The 17975-nt window shown below is 41.6% G+C and overlaps 2 protein-coding genes across 7 annotated transcripts in view; both read left to right on the top strand.

Moving 5' to 3' along the window:
* Positions 1–8922, top strand: part of RANBP3L (RAN binding protein 3 like) — an 83094-nt gene extending 74172 nt beyond the window's left edge. For 2 of the 4 annotated variants that reach the window (XM_061616363.1, XM_061616352.1), the window contains 2 exons: positions 91–182; positions 3994–8921. In XM_061616363.1, the coding sequence (XP_061472347.1) occupies positions 91–182; positions 3994–4191 (290 nt within the window). In that variant the 3' untranslated portion in view covers positions 4192–8921. Of the gene's footprint in view, positions 1–90; positions 183–3993 lie in introns of all 4 variants that reach the window. The other 2 variants (XM_061616327.1, XM_061616373.1) reach the window with 2 other exon arrangements.
* A 2669-nt stretch (positions 8923–11591) lies between these two features.
* NADK2 (NAD kinase 2, mitochondrial) overlaps positions 11592–17975 on the top strand; it is a 40042-nt gene continuing 33658 nt past the window's right edge. Inside the window, exon 1 of one of the 3 annotated variants that reach the window (XM_061616405.1) lies at positions 11592–12296. In XM_061616405.1, the coding sequence (XP_061472389.1) occupies positions 11892–12296 (405 nt within the window). In that variant the 5' untranslated portion in view covers positions 11592–11891. The remainder of the gene's footprint in view (positions 12297–17975) is intronic. The other 2 variants (XM_061616388.1, XM_061616395.1) reach the window with 2 other exon arrangements.

Genomic DNA, 17975 nt, shown 5'->3' with positions numbered 1-17975 from the left:
GTTCCCACTCAGCCACTTGTGCTGCTAAAGAGGAAAGCTGCTTCTTTCAGCTTCATTTTTAAAATTAAACAGAGCATTTGTCTTCTTTAGCATGTGGCAGAAAACTTCAAAGATACCTGTCTCTTTTTCTCTATGAAAGTGCACCAACAACCACGATTGATCTAAAAGATATACAAAAATGGGTAAGATATGAACAAAGTCTTTGAGAAACTGGTAGACAAGAATGCGCAACGTGCTTGGAGTGCTCAAAATTCCAGTTGCTTTGTTCTCTAGAATTCTTTTGTTTCAGCCTGAAAAGTTTGCCTGCTGAACAAGCCTTAGCATTCTAATTCGTTGCTGCCTACACTCCTCCTCATTGCTCCATTCATAAAGATGCACCGTTATTGTCCTTGATTATATCGGATCTTACTTGTTTCACTTATGATTTTATATATCTATAGTCTATACACAAATGAGACCCGTAACAAAATGTTGCAGTGTGGATCTTCTTGTTCAGGATCCTCCATTCCATTCCCCTTCCCCCCCCTCCCAACAGTCAGTCTGTATTCCGTACCTGCTGACCATGCTCAGCTCTTATTGGGCTGTTTGGCTCCTCCCACAGGGTTTTTTTCCTAAAGTTTTTAGAACCCTACAAACAATCCGAAAACTGGCATGAGCAAAATAAATTCATCAACCCTGGATTACATTTTCCTCCTACATTAATGCAAAGTAAAATCAGGTATCATTGTTTGCATTGAGAATTTGTTTTGTTTTGTTTTACAGTACTGCCAAGTGAGTAACTGTGTATTTTGTTGTATTTCACTATTTCACTATTTTTCTTTAATAAAAGACATTGAAATTCAAAAAAGAAAAGCTAAAAGTGGAAATACACCATGAATCTTATTATTTATTTATTATTAAATTTATATCCCAACCTTCCTCCCCAAAGAAGCCCAGACCATCATAACTGTGCATGCATGCGTGCACACACAAACACAACCCCAGACCATCATCACACACAGACACGCGCATGCTCAGATGTGTGAGCATGGACTAAGCTCTCAGGCTAGGGCTGACAAACTCTTGAGATCAACAATTTTTATCTCTGGTAGGCTCTAACAGTGGAGCCCAGGGACGCAGGTCCATGGTGGAGCGAGGAAATAAAGCCCTATTGTTTGGGGCAGGACTGGGATGGAGCTCTGCAGTTTCTGCTGTTGTGCCTTTTCTTTGCTCTCCCAGGCCACTTTCTTCTGATTGATTGGCAGCCTTATTTCTGGACACCAAGTCAACTAAAGTTACAACCCTGTGCACACTTATTTGTGCATAGTAAAACATGTATAGGAGTGAGGTGAAAGCCTCTTTTAAATTAATGGAGAAAGTGAGTTGTGTGTCCTCCTGCTAGCAATTTGGGACTTAATTAAGACAAAAATTACATTATGAGGCAGCATTAAAAAAAGCTGCTGAATAAATAGCTTTAACCGGGCTGTACTGTGGCCAGAACACTGATGATGTGCAGAAAGGTTCCATTAATCTAAAGACAGCCATGCACACTGGCTTCTGGATGCTGACCAATTAGGAATGTATGTAGATTTCTGCCCCCCCATCCATTTGTTAAAAGTTCCCACAGAAAAACAGACAGCAGTGCACTTGTTTGTAAAACACTCTTTCTAAAAGCATAAACAATAGTCCCTCACTTCATTTAATGCTGATGGCACTCACAATTCATTTTTTCCCACAAATAAATGAATAGCTGTGTGTGATGTTCCTCACACTGTGCATCAGTTTTCTTTCTGTTTTGATCTTGACCGAGATATTGTGACTAAGGGTTGTAGCAGACTAAGTCATATTTGGGGAAGATCCATTGAAATCAGTGGATTTAAGTTGGCCATCTATTTCAGTGGGCCTACTGTGAATATGACTTAGCTGGATACAACCCTACATTCCCTTTCACAAGATATTGCCATCCGTTGCAAAATCTCATTGGGAATAGACCCACACTAAGCAATACTATAATAAATTTGCTTTCTTACAATAAATTCACCCTTAAGCCATACTAACAACAGTAATTCTGCTCATCCTTCAAAACGTTTCCTTCAGCATAAGAACATTCAACGGGTGAATTGTAATCTTTCATAGATAAATAGCAACCTCTCCCCAAACTAAACATCCAGTTAAGAAAATAAAATAAAAAGATATCTGCTGAATCAGACCAAAGTCCCATCTGGTCCAGCATCCTGTCCTCACAGTGGCCAGGCAGAGGCTTATGGGAAATTTATAAGTAGGCCTTGAGTGCAACTGCACTCTTTCACTTGTGATTCCCAGCAACTGGTATTCAGAGGCACACTGCTTGCGATAGTTGAGTTGTTACACAGCAATCATGGCTAGTAGCTGTAGGTAGCTTTATCCTCCATGAATGTTGGTAGCCATCACGACATCTTGTGGTAGTTAATTCCATAGTTGTTGATTATTCGCATGTTTAAGTATCTGAAATTCAAGTATTAAAAATATCAGTAACAAGTTATGACTAACTTCTATTTATAGTTTTTGGGAAATCTGTTCATGCATGGCCCATGGGCCATATCCCCCACTGAGCTTTTTGTGGCCCCCAAACTGCTCCCAAACTTCTTTTTTTAAATTATTGACTGCTCCTACGGGACGCCTGCTGTGATGTCATGATTTATTTATTTATTTATTTAATTAATTTAATTTATATACCGCCCTAAGCCCAAGGGCTCTCTGGGCGGTGTACATAAAATAAAGCAATCAGGAATATATAAATACAATAAAACAATAGAATCAAACCAACAAAGGTAAACAAAAATAATCAAACAGTAGCAAAATACAACAATACATATAATAATACGCATTAAAATGCCTGGGAATATAAAAAGGTTTTCACCTGGCGCCAAAAAGATAGCAGCGTCGGCGCCAGGTGCACCTCATCGGGGAAACCATTCCATAGTTCGGGAGCCACAACCGAAAAGGCCCTATTTCTAGTCACCACCCTCCGAGCTTCTCGATGGGATGGTACTCGGAGGAGGGCCTTAGATGTTGAGCGCAGTGTACGGGTAGTTTCATATTGGGAGAGGCGCTCCACCAGGTATTGCGGTCCCATGCCGTGTAAGGCTTTATAGGTCAAAACCAGCACTTTGAATTTAGCCCGGAAACAAATAGGAAGCCAGTGCAGACGAACCAGAACAGGTGTAATATGAGCGGACCTTCTTGTCCGCGTCAACAATCTGGCCGCTGCATTCTGGACTAACTGTAGTTTCCGAACTGATGCCAAAAGGTGTATGTGCAATGGTAGGCCCCTCCAAAAATTCCCATTTTTAAAATATATAATTTCTGGCTGGTCCCTGCCCTCTACTGGGATGCCAAAAGGTTTTTTCACTTCCAAGACCTTCCCCTCAAATTTGTCCATTTGTTTATTTTTCTGACTGTGATATCAAAAGGTTTCTGTGTCCCTCAAAATGTGTCCATTTACTTATCACTCCCACTTTTAAACTTCAGCCATACCCACTTTGAAATGTGGCTTGCAGAGGTTGATTGTGGGCCAATGTGGCCCTTGGTCTGAAAAGGTTTAGTCACCCCTGCTTAAGAAAGATCTGTAAGGCTGCATATAATCAAAACATTGAGAGGTGGGGCACACCCACCATGTTCTGCACAAATCAACTATTTTATCTCCAGGGTTGGGTCCGGAAAAACCAGTTCTCGTTGGAAAAATCTGGCTGTGGACATTCCATGCCATTATGGGGCTGGGTAGATTTTTTTTAAAAAAAGTTTTTTCCCCTGCACATTTTTTTGTACTTGTGATTTTCTTGGGATTATCCCAAGTACTGGGGAGTACCCTACGTGCTGGTACTTCTTTCTTGTGTGTCAGTGGTGCTGTTTTGGTTAGATAAGCTCAAACATGGGAAGACTCAAATTGATAGTATATAAGATGATTTTGTGGCTTAAGGAATGTTGACTTCTATTCATTCCATGAAATAACCAATGGCCTTCCATTTTCCTCAGATCATTCTCAATGGATTCGCAGGCAGCCTGTGGTCTGTTCGTGACAACTTACTACCTCCAATCAAAGTAAAAAGAATGGGAACTTGTCTAGTTAAAAATATGTTGAGAGATCTTAAGGCATCAGTACATGAGGAAATTATGTACATTTGTTGTATGATGATAGGGCAAAGACATTTGAAGATTGACTTGGAACACTGAGGATACATGAAAGAAGCACTTTATGGGTTCCAGCTGTCGTTCCTTTTACTCAAACAGGAATCCAAGAATGGTTCCAGCTCTTCATAATAATTTTTTTAAAAGCTTCAGATTTTGGAACAAATCATCTTTAAGGGCAGTTTTAAAGAAAAGGATAATCCTTACCCATGTTCTTTTATCATATTGATGGAATTCATCATTTATCTATGAATTACTGAGTGTAATTTCTACATAGATTATCTACCTATTGGCTGTCCATAAAAAACTTTGTAATGCCTATATTGAGTACAGTTATAAATATTTTTAAACAGCCAAATCCTAACATTCAGCAGCTGATATCTGTGCAAACATTATTTCTGCATCATAAGCCATTTTAGGGAACTTCCCCAATCCAGCAAATATAATATGAATATAGAACTAGATCTCTGCAGTTGGATGTGCTATATGCACAAAAATATTTGTGTGTGTGTACATGTTGGTGGGTGAAGCTACATTCAGCAGACTAGGAATGTATGCACAACAATGCACGTCATATCCCATAGGAATCTCCCATGTGACCAAAGCTTGTGCTCTGGGCACCGTTTTTCAGAGGGGGACAGCAGTCTACTCTGGATTAGGCTAAAAATCTATTAAATTATTTTATTTAAATGAGATTCTTTGTTAAATAACTGAGCACTGGATTATGCTTTAATCTTTCATATAAGTAGGTAACAGTCCAGCGATATTTGCACCCATTTGCCTTTTTGTCTACATAGTTATGCAACCACATAGGCAGCTATATATCTTGCATGCAATGGATTAAGAACATAAGAAGAATCTGCTGGATCAGGCCAATTGGCTATCTAGCTAGCCTATCTAGTCTAGCCCTGTTTCCCACAGTGGCCAATCAGAAGTATATGGGAAGCCCATAAGCAGGACATGAAGGCAATAGTTCCATCCTGTTGTTATTCTCCAGCAGCTGGTATTTAGCCTGGTTCAATCATAATGCTAAACTGTGATTTATTTAACTATGGTTTATTAAAACATGGCTTAGTGTTATGTGTGAACCATGCCCAACATCTGAATCCATGGTTTGTTGTTGGCTTACAAATGTTGGTATGTTTAACTGGGCTGGTGTTAACACGTGAACTCAACACCCTTCCTTAACCAAAGTTTGTTTGACCATCCTAGATGCTCACCAAACTGCAAAAGCAAGCAGCAAGAGCAGCTGGAAACAAACTTTGGAGAAACAAGCCATGATTTGTTTGATCATATGTGGGACAACTTACGGTTAAATCATGGTTGGTTAAATGATGGCTTAGGCTGCAATCCAATACATACTTACCTGAACCCAATGGAGCTTAGTTCTGACTAGTTATGTATTGGATTGCAGACTTAGTGTTATGTGCAAACCAGGCCAATGTCATGCTATCTCTGCCCCTGAAGATAAACATATAGCCATCATAACTAGCAGCCATTTATTAGCCTTATCCATAAATTTGTCTAATTCCCTTTTAAAGCCTTTCAGTTGGTGGTCATTACCATATTTGGTGGTAGCAAATTCCATAGTTTATGTGTCGTATGAAGACACACTTTCTCTGTTTGTCCCAAATCTCAACTTTATTGGATGATTCTGGATTTTAGTATTATGAGAAAAACTACTCTTTCCGCTTTCTCCACACCATACATAGTTTTACACTCCTCTATCACGTCCTCATTTGCCTTTTTTCTCAACTAAAAATCCCCAAGCATTGTAACTTTTCATCATAGGGGAGTCCCTCCAGCCCATTTACTATTTTGCTTGCCCTTTTCTGCACCTTTTCCAGCCCTACAGTATCCATTCTGAGGTGCAGCAACACTGGACATAGAACTCCAAGTGTGGTCAGATTTTGCATAAATGTCATTTTCTGAAAATTATACCTCAAACTTTCAAAACCAGCAGGAGACAAGACAGCAATTTGTCAATGCATCTATTTACCCTTTTTGCCAGCATTAAATATGTAATTATGTAGACAGTTAAATATTTTGCAAAGGAATGCACCAAAAATGTTTCTGAAATCCTGCTGAAAACATTGCCTGATGTGTGAGAGATATCCTATTGCCAAAGGTAATAGCTTTCTTATTAACTACATGCATGCTTAAAAGCTAGTATCTTGTTTGCTCAGAATGTATCTCTTAGCCTAGCACACACAACAGTCCAAAGAGTATTTCCAAAGCTAGTATTGATACCAAAAATTCCACAAGTTACTGGATGCTTTTAAAAGAAAAATGTTCAGGGCCATACCCTTTCTGTGTTACTAAATGAGCCACCATTTTCTTGGTTTATGAACAACACCTTTCATATATAAAGTGGGTCATGCAATGCAGTTCTGTGCCCTTCTACTTGGTAGTAAATCCCATTGTGTTCAATGAATGTGGTAAAGACTGCAACCTTAATATCATTCATCCTCATATCTCTCCTGTGATACGGGCTACCTTTGTCCCTATTTTTCATATAATTAATTGAGGCTGCTGTCCATAAGATGAACCCTGCTAGATCAGACTAACAGCTCATCTTGCCTAGCATCCTGTTTTCCCAACCAGATGCCTATGGGAAGCGCACAAGCAGGACATGAGTGCAATAGCACTCTCCCTACTTGTGTTCCCCAGCAACTAGTATTTACTGCCTCTGACACTGGAGGTAGTACAAAGCCACCATAACTAGTAGCCATCAATAGCCCTATTTTCCATGAAACATTCTAAATCCCTTTTAAAGCCATCCCCAATTTGGTGACCATCACTATATCTCGTGGTAGAAAATTCCACAGTTTAACAATGTTGTGTGAAGAAGTATATTTTTACCCCTTTGCAAGCCATAATCCTTTTATTTCTTTGCAATCCTATTAAATATTATTACCTTGTCTTGGAAGAAAGTGGTGTGTGGCCTCAACCCCTAGACAAGAGACTTCCACCTCAGAAACACCGAACTGTTTGCTTGACTGTTTAGCCATTCTTAATCCGTCCTCCCTAATTTAAGATAACACTGCTCTGGATCAATTACTCTAGGCATCTTGTATATTAAGGACAGTTGCTTCATCCCCATCATATTAGATGCTGACATGAGCCATGAATCTAATAGAAAGCAATTTGCTCAATCAATATTGTCTAGCTAATTCATAATCCAGCTCTGCCATGATATTGTAGACACATTTGATTCCTTTTGTTGAACTATTCTTGATTAATTAATAGTATAATCCAGCTCTAAGACACTGCAGAGATTTAAAGGCGGAGAGGTGAAAAGAAGCCCTTGCGCTGAGCAATAATTTCTTCACCAAACTCTAATTTTTGAAATCACATTTACAATATATAATCTGTAGGGTAGTTGACAGAAGAGCCTACTACTACCAACAATGGCAACGGGGGTGGGGCGGGGCTGCTGAAGCAGTAACCAACACTCAATCTAATCTTAACCTTGAATTCTAAAGGAGGGATCATCCAAAGAACCAAACAACTGGTTATGTGTGTCCAGTGTTTTGGGGTTTGTATTTCTTGAACACCTGGCCCCTATGACACATGATAAACCACAAAGTGGACATGATTCTTCAGCGTAGTCTGTGGTGCAGCACAGTGGCTGACTATTCAAAGGGGTGAGGTGGGGAAGGAGTTTTTAGAAAACCCATTCAGCATTAGAGATGGAAATATCTTGTCAGTTTCAGTTTTCTCAGTTTCTCATTTTTCCAGTCTTAAATTCAGTTCACATTTCTGCAGCAATTTGCAATTAAAAAAAATCAGCATGAACAGGCTCCAACATTTCGTGTCAATTTCTCCTAATGAACACATATCTGTGTAGGCAGTTTTGACTACTGTACACATTTTTGCAAGCAATTTCTCATAATGCATTTTTGTATGTTATTTTCACTCATATTCATTTTTATGCACACTTTCCCCTAACATATACATTTTTTAAAACATTGGTTGGTTGGCGAACTGCATTGCAAAATTAAGTAAGTGCGTTTCGGTTCTCATATTGTTTTATAAAGTGCCAATTTGATAGATTTGGCTTAAAATGTGAACTGAATCAAATTTCTTACACATCCCTACTCGGCAAGCACAAGCCCTTAGGTTTGGCTAAACTAGCTCTTTGGATCTCAGCCAGCGTTTTAAATAATAAAATAACACATGTCCTGAAATGAAAGTTTGTCTTATAGATGGCACTTAATTATCGGTAGGGATAGCAAATGAATCAGCTGAACTTGGATTCCAGAGTTGACTCACCTGATTCAGTCCAGGCAGATCATAATCCTGATCAGATTATGAGTCCACTTCAGCATCTGCAGTCCAGCAGATTCCATTACAAGGTGGTCTGAAGGCATGGAAATGGTCTTGTTCCCATGTAGAACTGGCATGGTCTGGACTGTAATGGGTCTGTCCATCCTTACTTCCAGGTGCATGTTACTTACCCGTTGAAGTCTACTAATAAGTAACTCCAAGACAGTGTAGGTTAACATTGAATAATCATACTGGCTTCAAAGAAATGCAAATATTTTATTACTTGACTTTCTTTAAACTATATGGGAAAACTTAAAATCCTATGCTGCAGGGGCCATATGACTCTAATAATGAGCTCTACACAAATGTGATATTTTATTCTTGATCTTCTTATACTTTTAAAAAAGTGCTACTTTAGTATTATTGTATTGCCATGAAGGTCTTTAAAAAGCTAACATATATTATTTGTATACAAGAAGTTAGGAAAGTATTCCATATACTGTGTTTTGGATATTATTATATAATAAAAACAATAAAAATAAAGTGAAAAAATAAGTCTTGTGTATTATAGCGAGTATAACATGTGTATCTTCTTCAGTGCTTCTTGTTTCAAATATTGTATGTGTTTGTCAAAGTGACCCATAGGGGTGGGGGAGGTGAGGATCTGGGTCTCCAGGCTGAAAAGGTTCCCCAACCCCAGTCTAGATAATACTGAACTAGATAGACCAATGGTCTAACTCAATATAAGGCAGCTTCCTGTGTTACATCCCTGACCTGCCCAGTTTTGGTCCCCACCTCTGGAAGAACAGGAGTGTACTCACTGGAGGCCTCCAGTGGTACAAGTGTCGTCCTGCTGGTGAGCCTTCTTCCTTGCCAGTGGAGCAGCACTTGTGCTGCTTCCAACAGCCTCTCAGTTGTCCTTTGGCCATCTTTAAGATTGCTCTATCGTTTTGAAAAAGATCGATATATTGCTTATGCATTCTAATGATTGACATCTAATGTATGTATGTTTTTTTCTTCCTTGTTGTAATCGCATTTCCTCCCCTTTTCACATTTATTTCTTCAAAATTCACAAAAAATGGAGTCCACAGGGATACAGAAAATGAAGGTTAATTAAACCAGTTTCTCCTACTGGTTTTGAGCCAACTGACCACTTTTTTGAGCACCACCTGTGCTTGTTTGGTATTTAACTTCAGTGGACAATTTTTAAAAGAATTATGTGGAAATGACCAATGACATATACAGTAGGGCCCCGCTTATATGGCAGGTTAGGGACTAGGCCCCCGCCGTAAAGCAGAAATCGCCGTAAAGCGGAACCCATTGACTATAGTGGGTTGCATCGCATGAAAATGTCGCAAAAGCGGCTTTAAAACGGGGAATTTCCCCTAATTGAAAGCCACCACATCAGCGGAATGCCGTAAAATGGAATGCCGTAAAGCGGGGTCCTACTGTATATCTCTTCACTCCAGAATGTTGGCAATCTTACTTTTTATCATTGTGTAACTATACTAATTCAATGATTTAAAGCTTGAATTTACCTTGCCAAGTGGCCTTTCAGACTGCAAAGTGATATTTTTAATCCAGCAATACAGATTGCCCAAATGTAGTCATCAGGGCTGTACTTTGAATTTGTACTTTGTTTACAGCATGGAAGATACATCAAAAGGTAACACTTATTTTCTGGAACATGGGTGTTGCTTATTATTAACCATCTCTTGTTGCTGCTGCTGCTAACTTGAATAACTACTATTGTTTAGCTTTATCTCAGATGTGCATGTGGCAGGAGGGGGACGGGCAGGGAGGAGAAAGACCACTACCAAGACATCCAAATGGAAGTCACCGTTTTTCCTGAGTGGATGGATCAAGCCAGAACTCAATACAAAAAGTAGCAAATAGAGACTGGGTGCTAACCTAAGAGTTACAAACACACACTTGGTCCACCTCAGCTGGTCTAAGTGTATTAGGACTGCAGACTGTATGCACAGTTATCTAGAAGCTAAAATGATGAAACTGAGGTTAGGTTGTTTTATTGTTGTTGAGATTTTTAATGTTCTAATATAATTATATGTTTTTATTCTGTACACTGCCCAGAATGGCTGGACAACCAGCCAGATGGGCGACTAATAAATCAAATAAATAAATCATACTTTGCACACATAATGAGAAGACATGATTCACTAGAAAAGACAATCATGCTGGGAAAAACAGAAGGGAGTAGAAAAAGAGGAAGGCCAAACAAGAGATGGATTGATTCCATAAAGGAAGCCACAGACCTGAACTTACAAGATCTGAACAGGGTGGTTCACGACAGATGCTCTTGGAGGTCACTGATTCATAGGGTTGCCATAAGTCGTAGTCGACTTGAAGGCACATAACAACAATGGTTGGCCTAATAAAGGTATTATTGCCATGCTATGGGTTTTGGAATCTTTTATAGGCCAACATGGCTACTTTTTCTTTTTGGCTGTGGGTCAAGTCACGTTGGGGTTTGCTATTTGCAAGTGGGATTCAGTGCCAAAGCTCAGTAAGAGAGCACAAGTTCCCACGTTTAATCCCCTGCATGTTCACTAAGGACTGGGAATGTCCCATGCCTGCAGCCTTAGAAAGCCGCCACTGTAGATAATATTGAGTTAGATGTACCAACTGTCTGGTATAAGACACCTTTTTCTATACAGTATTCCTAAATAAGCAGAGAATCGGGCCGCGTGACTTGACACAGTTAACTCTCCACAGCTCACGCTAGCCACCTGCTGCCTCTTCTAATTCTTTGCCCTTTTTCTTGGTAGGGACTAGCTGCAAAACGTCCGCCGCCTCATGCGCTCGTGCACAGTAGCAACATTCTATTTCTCAAAAGTAGGAGAGTTCGAACCCTGTTTATATATGCGAGTACTGTATGTATAGAAAAAGTGTATACTTGAGCATGCGGGTGCGCGCGCAAACATACATCACACAACCCAGTTCCTGCTTCTTCAGCATCCAGGATCAGTAGGCAGACTTCTGATTGGGCGAAGCCGGCGCAGGCGCAGAAAGAGAGTCGATGTCAAAGGCCCTTACTGGGTCACTCAGGTTTAGAACGTGATCTTTACTTCGACGTCAAAAAGGGGGGGAGGGGGAGGAACGTGGGAGCCAGGAGTGGGCGTGCCCTCGCCGCCATTGGTGCCCGCAGTCGCGCGCGGGCACGCGACGCCTGCGCAGGGCGTCCCTGGCCGTCCCTCACACCCTCCTCGGCCACTTCCAACCCGACCCCTTTCCCTTAGGGCGGCGGCGGGGTTGGAGCAGTCTAGGTGGTGTGCGTCAAACGGCGCGCGTGGGTGTGTGCGTGCGCGTGTGTTGCTTTTCGCTTTTCGAGCGCGAGCCGCGCCGTTGTAGCGCAAAAGCTGAGGGAAAGTCGCCGTTCCGTTCCTTTGCCTTCCTCACTTCGTCGCCTCTGGCTGTGGGCGGCGGCGGCTCCTGGAGGACACCCCCGAGCCCGGGCTATGACCTGCCTCCCGACCTACTTGAGTGGCGGCGGCAGCAGCAGCAGTCCTTACGGCGCCCTTCGCGCCTTGCTCAAATCTTCGCGGCGGCACCATCCGCCCCCACCGCAACGGCACCTCACCTTAACGCCCAGCTCCGTCCGCCTGGCCGAGTCGGTGGTACCCTCCGACGGGCTGCCTCCGCCTTCTTCGGCGCTGGCGGGGCGCGGGTCTTCGCTGCCCCCTTCTCTCCCTTCTTCCTCACAGCGGTGCCTCAGCTCGGACGTTTCCTCAGAGCTCCCTTCAAGGGTCGACGGCGGGTTCCGCCCCGCCCGGGTAGTGGTGGTGGCCAAGACGACCCGTTACGAGTTCGAGCAGCAGCGGTACCGGTACGCGGGGCTCTCGGAGGAGGACCTCAAGCAGCTGGTGAGTGGCGACGCTCCGTCCTCGGATGCACACATGAGGCGGAATGAGGTGGTAGAGTCTGGAGGTGGTTGAACGGACTGCCCCACTATAGGGTGTAGGTGCAGGGGCACTTATTTAAATGCCTTTTCACATCATATTTTAAAAAGCCAACGCAGGAATGGGAAACCTGCGGCGTTTGGGCTTGCATTCCCCCATCCCACCCCCTTGCTATTTTTCTACTTGCAGGGATTAACTAACATATACATTAGCGAGTACCGTGAGCAGTGAAAAATGGAGGATGGTTAAAATGTTTTCTTGTACTATTGATATGTAATGACCTGGCTATACACTTGTACCTGTAGAAAATCTGGTAAATAAATCTGTTTTTTAAAAAAGGTATCCTGCTCTGGCAATTTGCTCTCAGGGTACATGTAAGTGCAGCTGTCTTGCTGAATGTAAGTTGGATTGATTATTGCCTAGAGCTTGGAAGATTACTTTTAAAAAAAGAATAAATTACAATTACTGTTACATGACCCCAAAAAGGAATAAATTGCCATTTATAATTATAATTGTTCAGAAAGGAATTGATTACATTACTGTTACTCAAATGTAATCACTACAATTACAGTTAAGTTACTTAAAAAAAACCTGGAGTGCCTTCAAGGTGCTGGCATTGGCTGCTGTACACCTAAGTAGCCTAAAACAACATTAAAAATAAACACACACACACATCAAACCAAGTGAACCCCCCCCACACACACACACTGTCAGCCAGCAAGCATAATTTCTCTCGCTCAACCACGTCCTGAACCCTGTCCTGCCACCAACTAAAGTACGCCCACCCAGGCAAACATTTTCCCTGGGATGCAAAAAAAGTTAAAACACTGCAAATGAAGAAAAGTAGCAGGTAGCAGAGGCCTCTTTGTGCACCAAGTACAAACACAGTGTTAACACACACACACACCATCATCTCTCACTTCCACAGTTCTTTATCTTTATTCTGCTGTTGCTTCCTTTTCCTTCTTCCACGTCCTTGCCCTCTGGCTCCTTTCTCCTTCCACTCCAGTCTTCTCCACCACTCTCCATTTTTAAACAATTGTTTTCTCCGCTCCACCCCTCTCCGTCTTGCTCTCCACCTCCTTCCTCGTTGCCTCCTGAACACCTACGAGGGAAGAGCGATGCTGTGCAGAAGCCTAGTTTGAGACATACTATTTTCATCCACTAATAAGAGGAGCAGAAGACTTCCCCTGCTCTCTGCCCCAGTAATGCTCAAAAGTAATGCTGGAAACATTACAATTACTCTTCAAAAGTAATAAAATTACTCCTTGTTCTGTTACAATAAAAATGTAAAGAAATTGCCCAGTCATTCCTCAAAAAAGTAATAAATTACAAGTACAGTAGGGCCCCGCTTTCGTTCCGCTGATGCGGCGGCTTTCAATTAGGGGAAATTCCCCATTTTAAAGCCGATTTTGCGCTTTTGCAGCATTTTCACGCGACCCGTTATAGTCAATGGGTTCCGCTTTACGGCGATTTCCGCTTTACGGCGGGGGCCTGGTCCCTAACCCGCCGTATAAGCGGGGCCCTACTGTAATTTGTTTTTTGTAACTAATTACTTCCAAGCTCTGGGGAGACTACCTGGAAATCTATGTACATTGCTTTGACTTACATGGATGGAAGAAAAGTGGGTTATAAAGGTACTGTATCTGTAAAAAATAAATGCTAAAGAGGTTGGTCATAGTAGATTGTTGCATCTAAAAGACAAAGAAGCTTTATAGTACCTTGAAGACAAATAGATGTAGCATAAGCTTTCATGGACCAAGCCTGCTAATTACATTTGATGAAGTGGGGTTTAGCCCACAATAGCTTATACCATAGTAAGTCTTTGGCTTTGCTATAATAAGATTCCTTTGCGTTTGCAGTTCAATAAGCCACTTAATTTTTCTGCATGTATGAATCAGGCCTTGATACACACAGCCCTTGGATAGTAAGGTTGGTTAGCACAGGGAAGTAAGTAACTGTTGTAGGCAGGTGTTTAACATGCCAGACTGCTCACCATTTCACATAATTTGTTGCTCATATTGATGGCAATAAACCAGTAATATCTCGAGCTATAATATTGTAGGGGGTCTCCCATACTTTTTAAAGTGGTATTTGGTGATGGCCTGCACCAAACAGGTTTCCCAGTCCTGGTCTGTATGCTTTCCTTAAATCAGTTGAGAAAAAGTTAAAATGTGTTTGACTATTATAAAGTGCAGAAGCATTTAGTAGAGAATAAATTTGCAGCTGGTGCTTCAGAGTATAAATTCCTAACTACCAGAAATGATTTTTTTAGGTATTTGATCTAATTTCACATTTTGGAGTGTCATGCTTGCAACTTTTCTAAGACTGCTGAGTGACATTCTATGGTGAGGGCCAAACTGTATGTTATGCGCAGATATGGTTGCCCATTTCTTTCCCCCTGCAGTGGGGGGTGGGGCATGGGCAATTTGAACAGAAAATAAGCTGACAAGAAAAGGAACTCACTCTTCTGTTCCCAGTTTCATCCTCCCAAGGCTGCTTTTCAGTGTTCATTTTCTTTTTATTAACGCAGAAAGCTAACATTCACGTAGTTTTGGTCCTTGTTTTCATCTATTAATTCTGTTAATTGCAGACTGATTTATTTATTTTAAGAATATTGTCAATTAGCAACATTTACAGTGTTATCATACCTCCACTGGTGCTTTGCTCTTTAATCCATTTAATAAGCATTAACACCAGGAAAGGCTTCACAATTTAATCACTTAATTGGAAATGGCAGTTACATGTACTTCCATATCCACGGATCCACAAGGCAGTGACAGCTAACAAAAGATTCACCTTGATTATTTAGAGCCTGGATCACCGAACAAACATTGACTTTCCAGTACACTACCAACTATGGATATCACTTAACCCCAACCAGTCCTGAGGTCTCACTCAATATTGCAACAGGTCTGTGGAGCCCTTAACATTATTATCTATACACAGTGCCATGCTGCATACAGTTACAGCACCATGTCCTTTTCAGTTCCACAGAGAAGCATGTGTTGTATTTTAGTTGGGGCTTCAGGATATATTTATGGTTCCATCATTTTACTTGAAAGCTTGCCTAACTTGTAGCTACACAAGGCTAGCATTACTGCGTCTAAGGTTATATGAGAGAGCCAGTGTGGTGTAGTGGTTAAGGTGTTGGACAACGACCTGGGAAACCAGGGATTGAATCCCCACACAGCCATGAAGCTCACTGGGTGACCTTGGGCCAGTCACTGCCTCTCAGCCTCAGAGGAAGGCAATGGTAAACCCCTTCTGAATACCAATTACCATGAAAGCCCTATTCATAAGGTCGCAATAAGTCAGAATAGACCTGAAGGTAGTCCATTTCCATTCTATTCCCAAGGTTATATAACAGCTTGCCTAACTTGTAGCTACATGAGGCTAGAATGATTGACTATAAGGTTATATGATGGTGAATCTTCTTGGCTGCATGAGCCAAATCTTTATCAGGATTGACTTTGTGGACCAAATCTGACAGGTGGGTGGTATGGTGTCAGCCACCTCTAAAAATTACTTGTGTGCAGTTTTTAAGCACTGAACAGCCAGCTGGCTATTGGGTACTTTGAAAACCTGCAGCAGCTTCAAAGCACTTTTGTTGTTTGCAAAGAGCTTTAAGACAGCCCCCACGCTCCTCTTTGAGCCTCCAGAAAGCCCTTTACAAAAGCATTCTTTGAAACAGCTGCTTCCCAGCCCCACTGTAGGCTGCTTTCTCTCCCCCATTGCTCACTTAAAGAAGAAGTCTGCTTCAAAGAGCACTTTTGCAAAGACAGCCCCTCTGCTCTTGTGTGAGAGACTCCAAAGAGTGCTTTTAAGCAGCTCCACTCTCCCTTGAGTGAGCAGGTGACAGTCGGGAGTTGGGGAGAGGAGAAAGGAGTCTCCCCATGCAGGCTCCTGTGTCTCTCTCAGCCCTTCAGTGCTGCCACCCACTTTTGCAAGGGCTTTAACCCTTGCTCATCAATTTTAGCTTGCCTTCCCTACAACAGTCAGCGACTACTGTATACTGCTGAAAGTGCAGTGTTTTTTCCAGGGCTGTGGAGTCAGTACGCCAGACCTTCGACTCTGACTCCAACTCCTCTATTTTTCTACTGTCCGACTCCGACTCCTTCATAAATGGCAAATGTATATTAACTAGTAATAACACATTTACTGTAGTAAAATGGTAGCACAAGGCATTTCATCACCACCACGTGAATCCAGAGCTTGGAAAAGTTACTTTTCCCCAATCCCTGGGGCTGATGGGAGTTGTAGTTTAAAAAAGTAACTTTTCCAAGCTCTGGATTCATGTGGTGGTGATGAAATGACTTGTGCTACCATTTTACTACAGTAAATTTGTTATTGCTAGTTAATATACATTTGCCATTTATGAAGGAGTCGGAACATTTCTACCGACTCTGACTCCACCCAAAATTGCTCCCGACTCTGACTCCACAGCCCTGGTTTTTTCACTATTAACAAAGATTAACTTCATGCACCCTAAATTATACCACAGGCCAGTGTCGCTACATTGTTGGCTAGTAATCTGATAATGCCTGTTTCATATCTGTTAAGACACAGCTGTTCACCCTATTTTTTCCTGATTGATCCTCTTTCCATCTTATATTCCTTTCCTCTTTAATGTATTGTATCCTGTCTTTAACTTTTCAGGGTAAGCCTGTGGGCAGGACCTATATTATTTTAACAATGATGATGATCAATGGAAAACAGGTGGACTATATATGTAAGAAAATAAATACATAGAGAGCAGCTTGGTTTGTGCCATTATAGAGAATGGGTTACGTAACCTCACTAGAAGCTGTATACTTGTGGAACTGCCTGCAAAGTTAATGAACCCCACTTTCTGTATGATATATATATGTATATTGTCATGAGGTTCATTATCATGGGATAATGTATACTGTATAATGCTGTGCATTGTATATAATTTAGTGTGCAAACGTACACACATTGACCTGACTTCAGTAGGCCTAACTTATTTTTTCCTCTTCCCTTCCAATTCCTTTTCCTTTTGTGTCTTGTGTTTTAGACTGTATGCCCTAGAGCACGGACTGTCTTATCACTGACATTTGTAAGCTGCTCAGGGAGCCTTGTTTGGATAAGAGCAAACTTGCAATAGGTTAATACACTGTGCCCACCTGAGTGAATTTGTATACTATCCATGGAGGATAAGGCTATCATAAGGCTACTCACAGCTGGAGGCAGTATGATTATGAATACTGGTTGCTGGAAACTGCAGGAGGGGGAATTGCTCTTGTGCTCAAGTCTTGCTTTTGGGCTTCCCATAGGTGTTTGGTTGGCCACTGTGAGAACAGGATGCTAGACTAGGTGGCCATTGGCTGATCCAGCAGGCTCTTCTTATATTCTTATGTCCTTATTTTTCTGCTCTTTAATTTTCTCAGTTCTTAAACTATGAATATTTTCTATGAACAAAGACATTTAATCATATAAAAATAAACTGCTCCGCCTAGTTATTCGCTAGCTGCTAGTGCTCTTTGAAATTTGGAAACAATCAGGCTTTACAGTTGCTTTTCCTGAGCTTCAAAACAAGATGTTTCTGCAAAATAAGTGGCTTGCTGTGGAGCAGTATTTTCACACAGCCACCAGTGATTGTTGCTGTGGAGCCAGGGCCAA

The sequence above is a fragment of the Rhineura floridana genome, chromosome 1 (assembly GCF_030035675.1).
Source record: "Rhineura floridana isolate rRhiFlo1 chromosome 1, rRhiFlo1.hap2, whole genome shotgun sequence".
NCBI classification, from domain to species: domain Eukaryota; kingdom Metazoa; phylum Chordata; class Lepidosauria; order Squamata; family Rhineuridae; genus Rhineura; species Rhineura floridana.
This window is presented reverse-complemented; position numbering and strand designations above follow the sequence as displayed.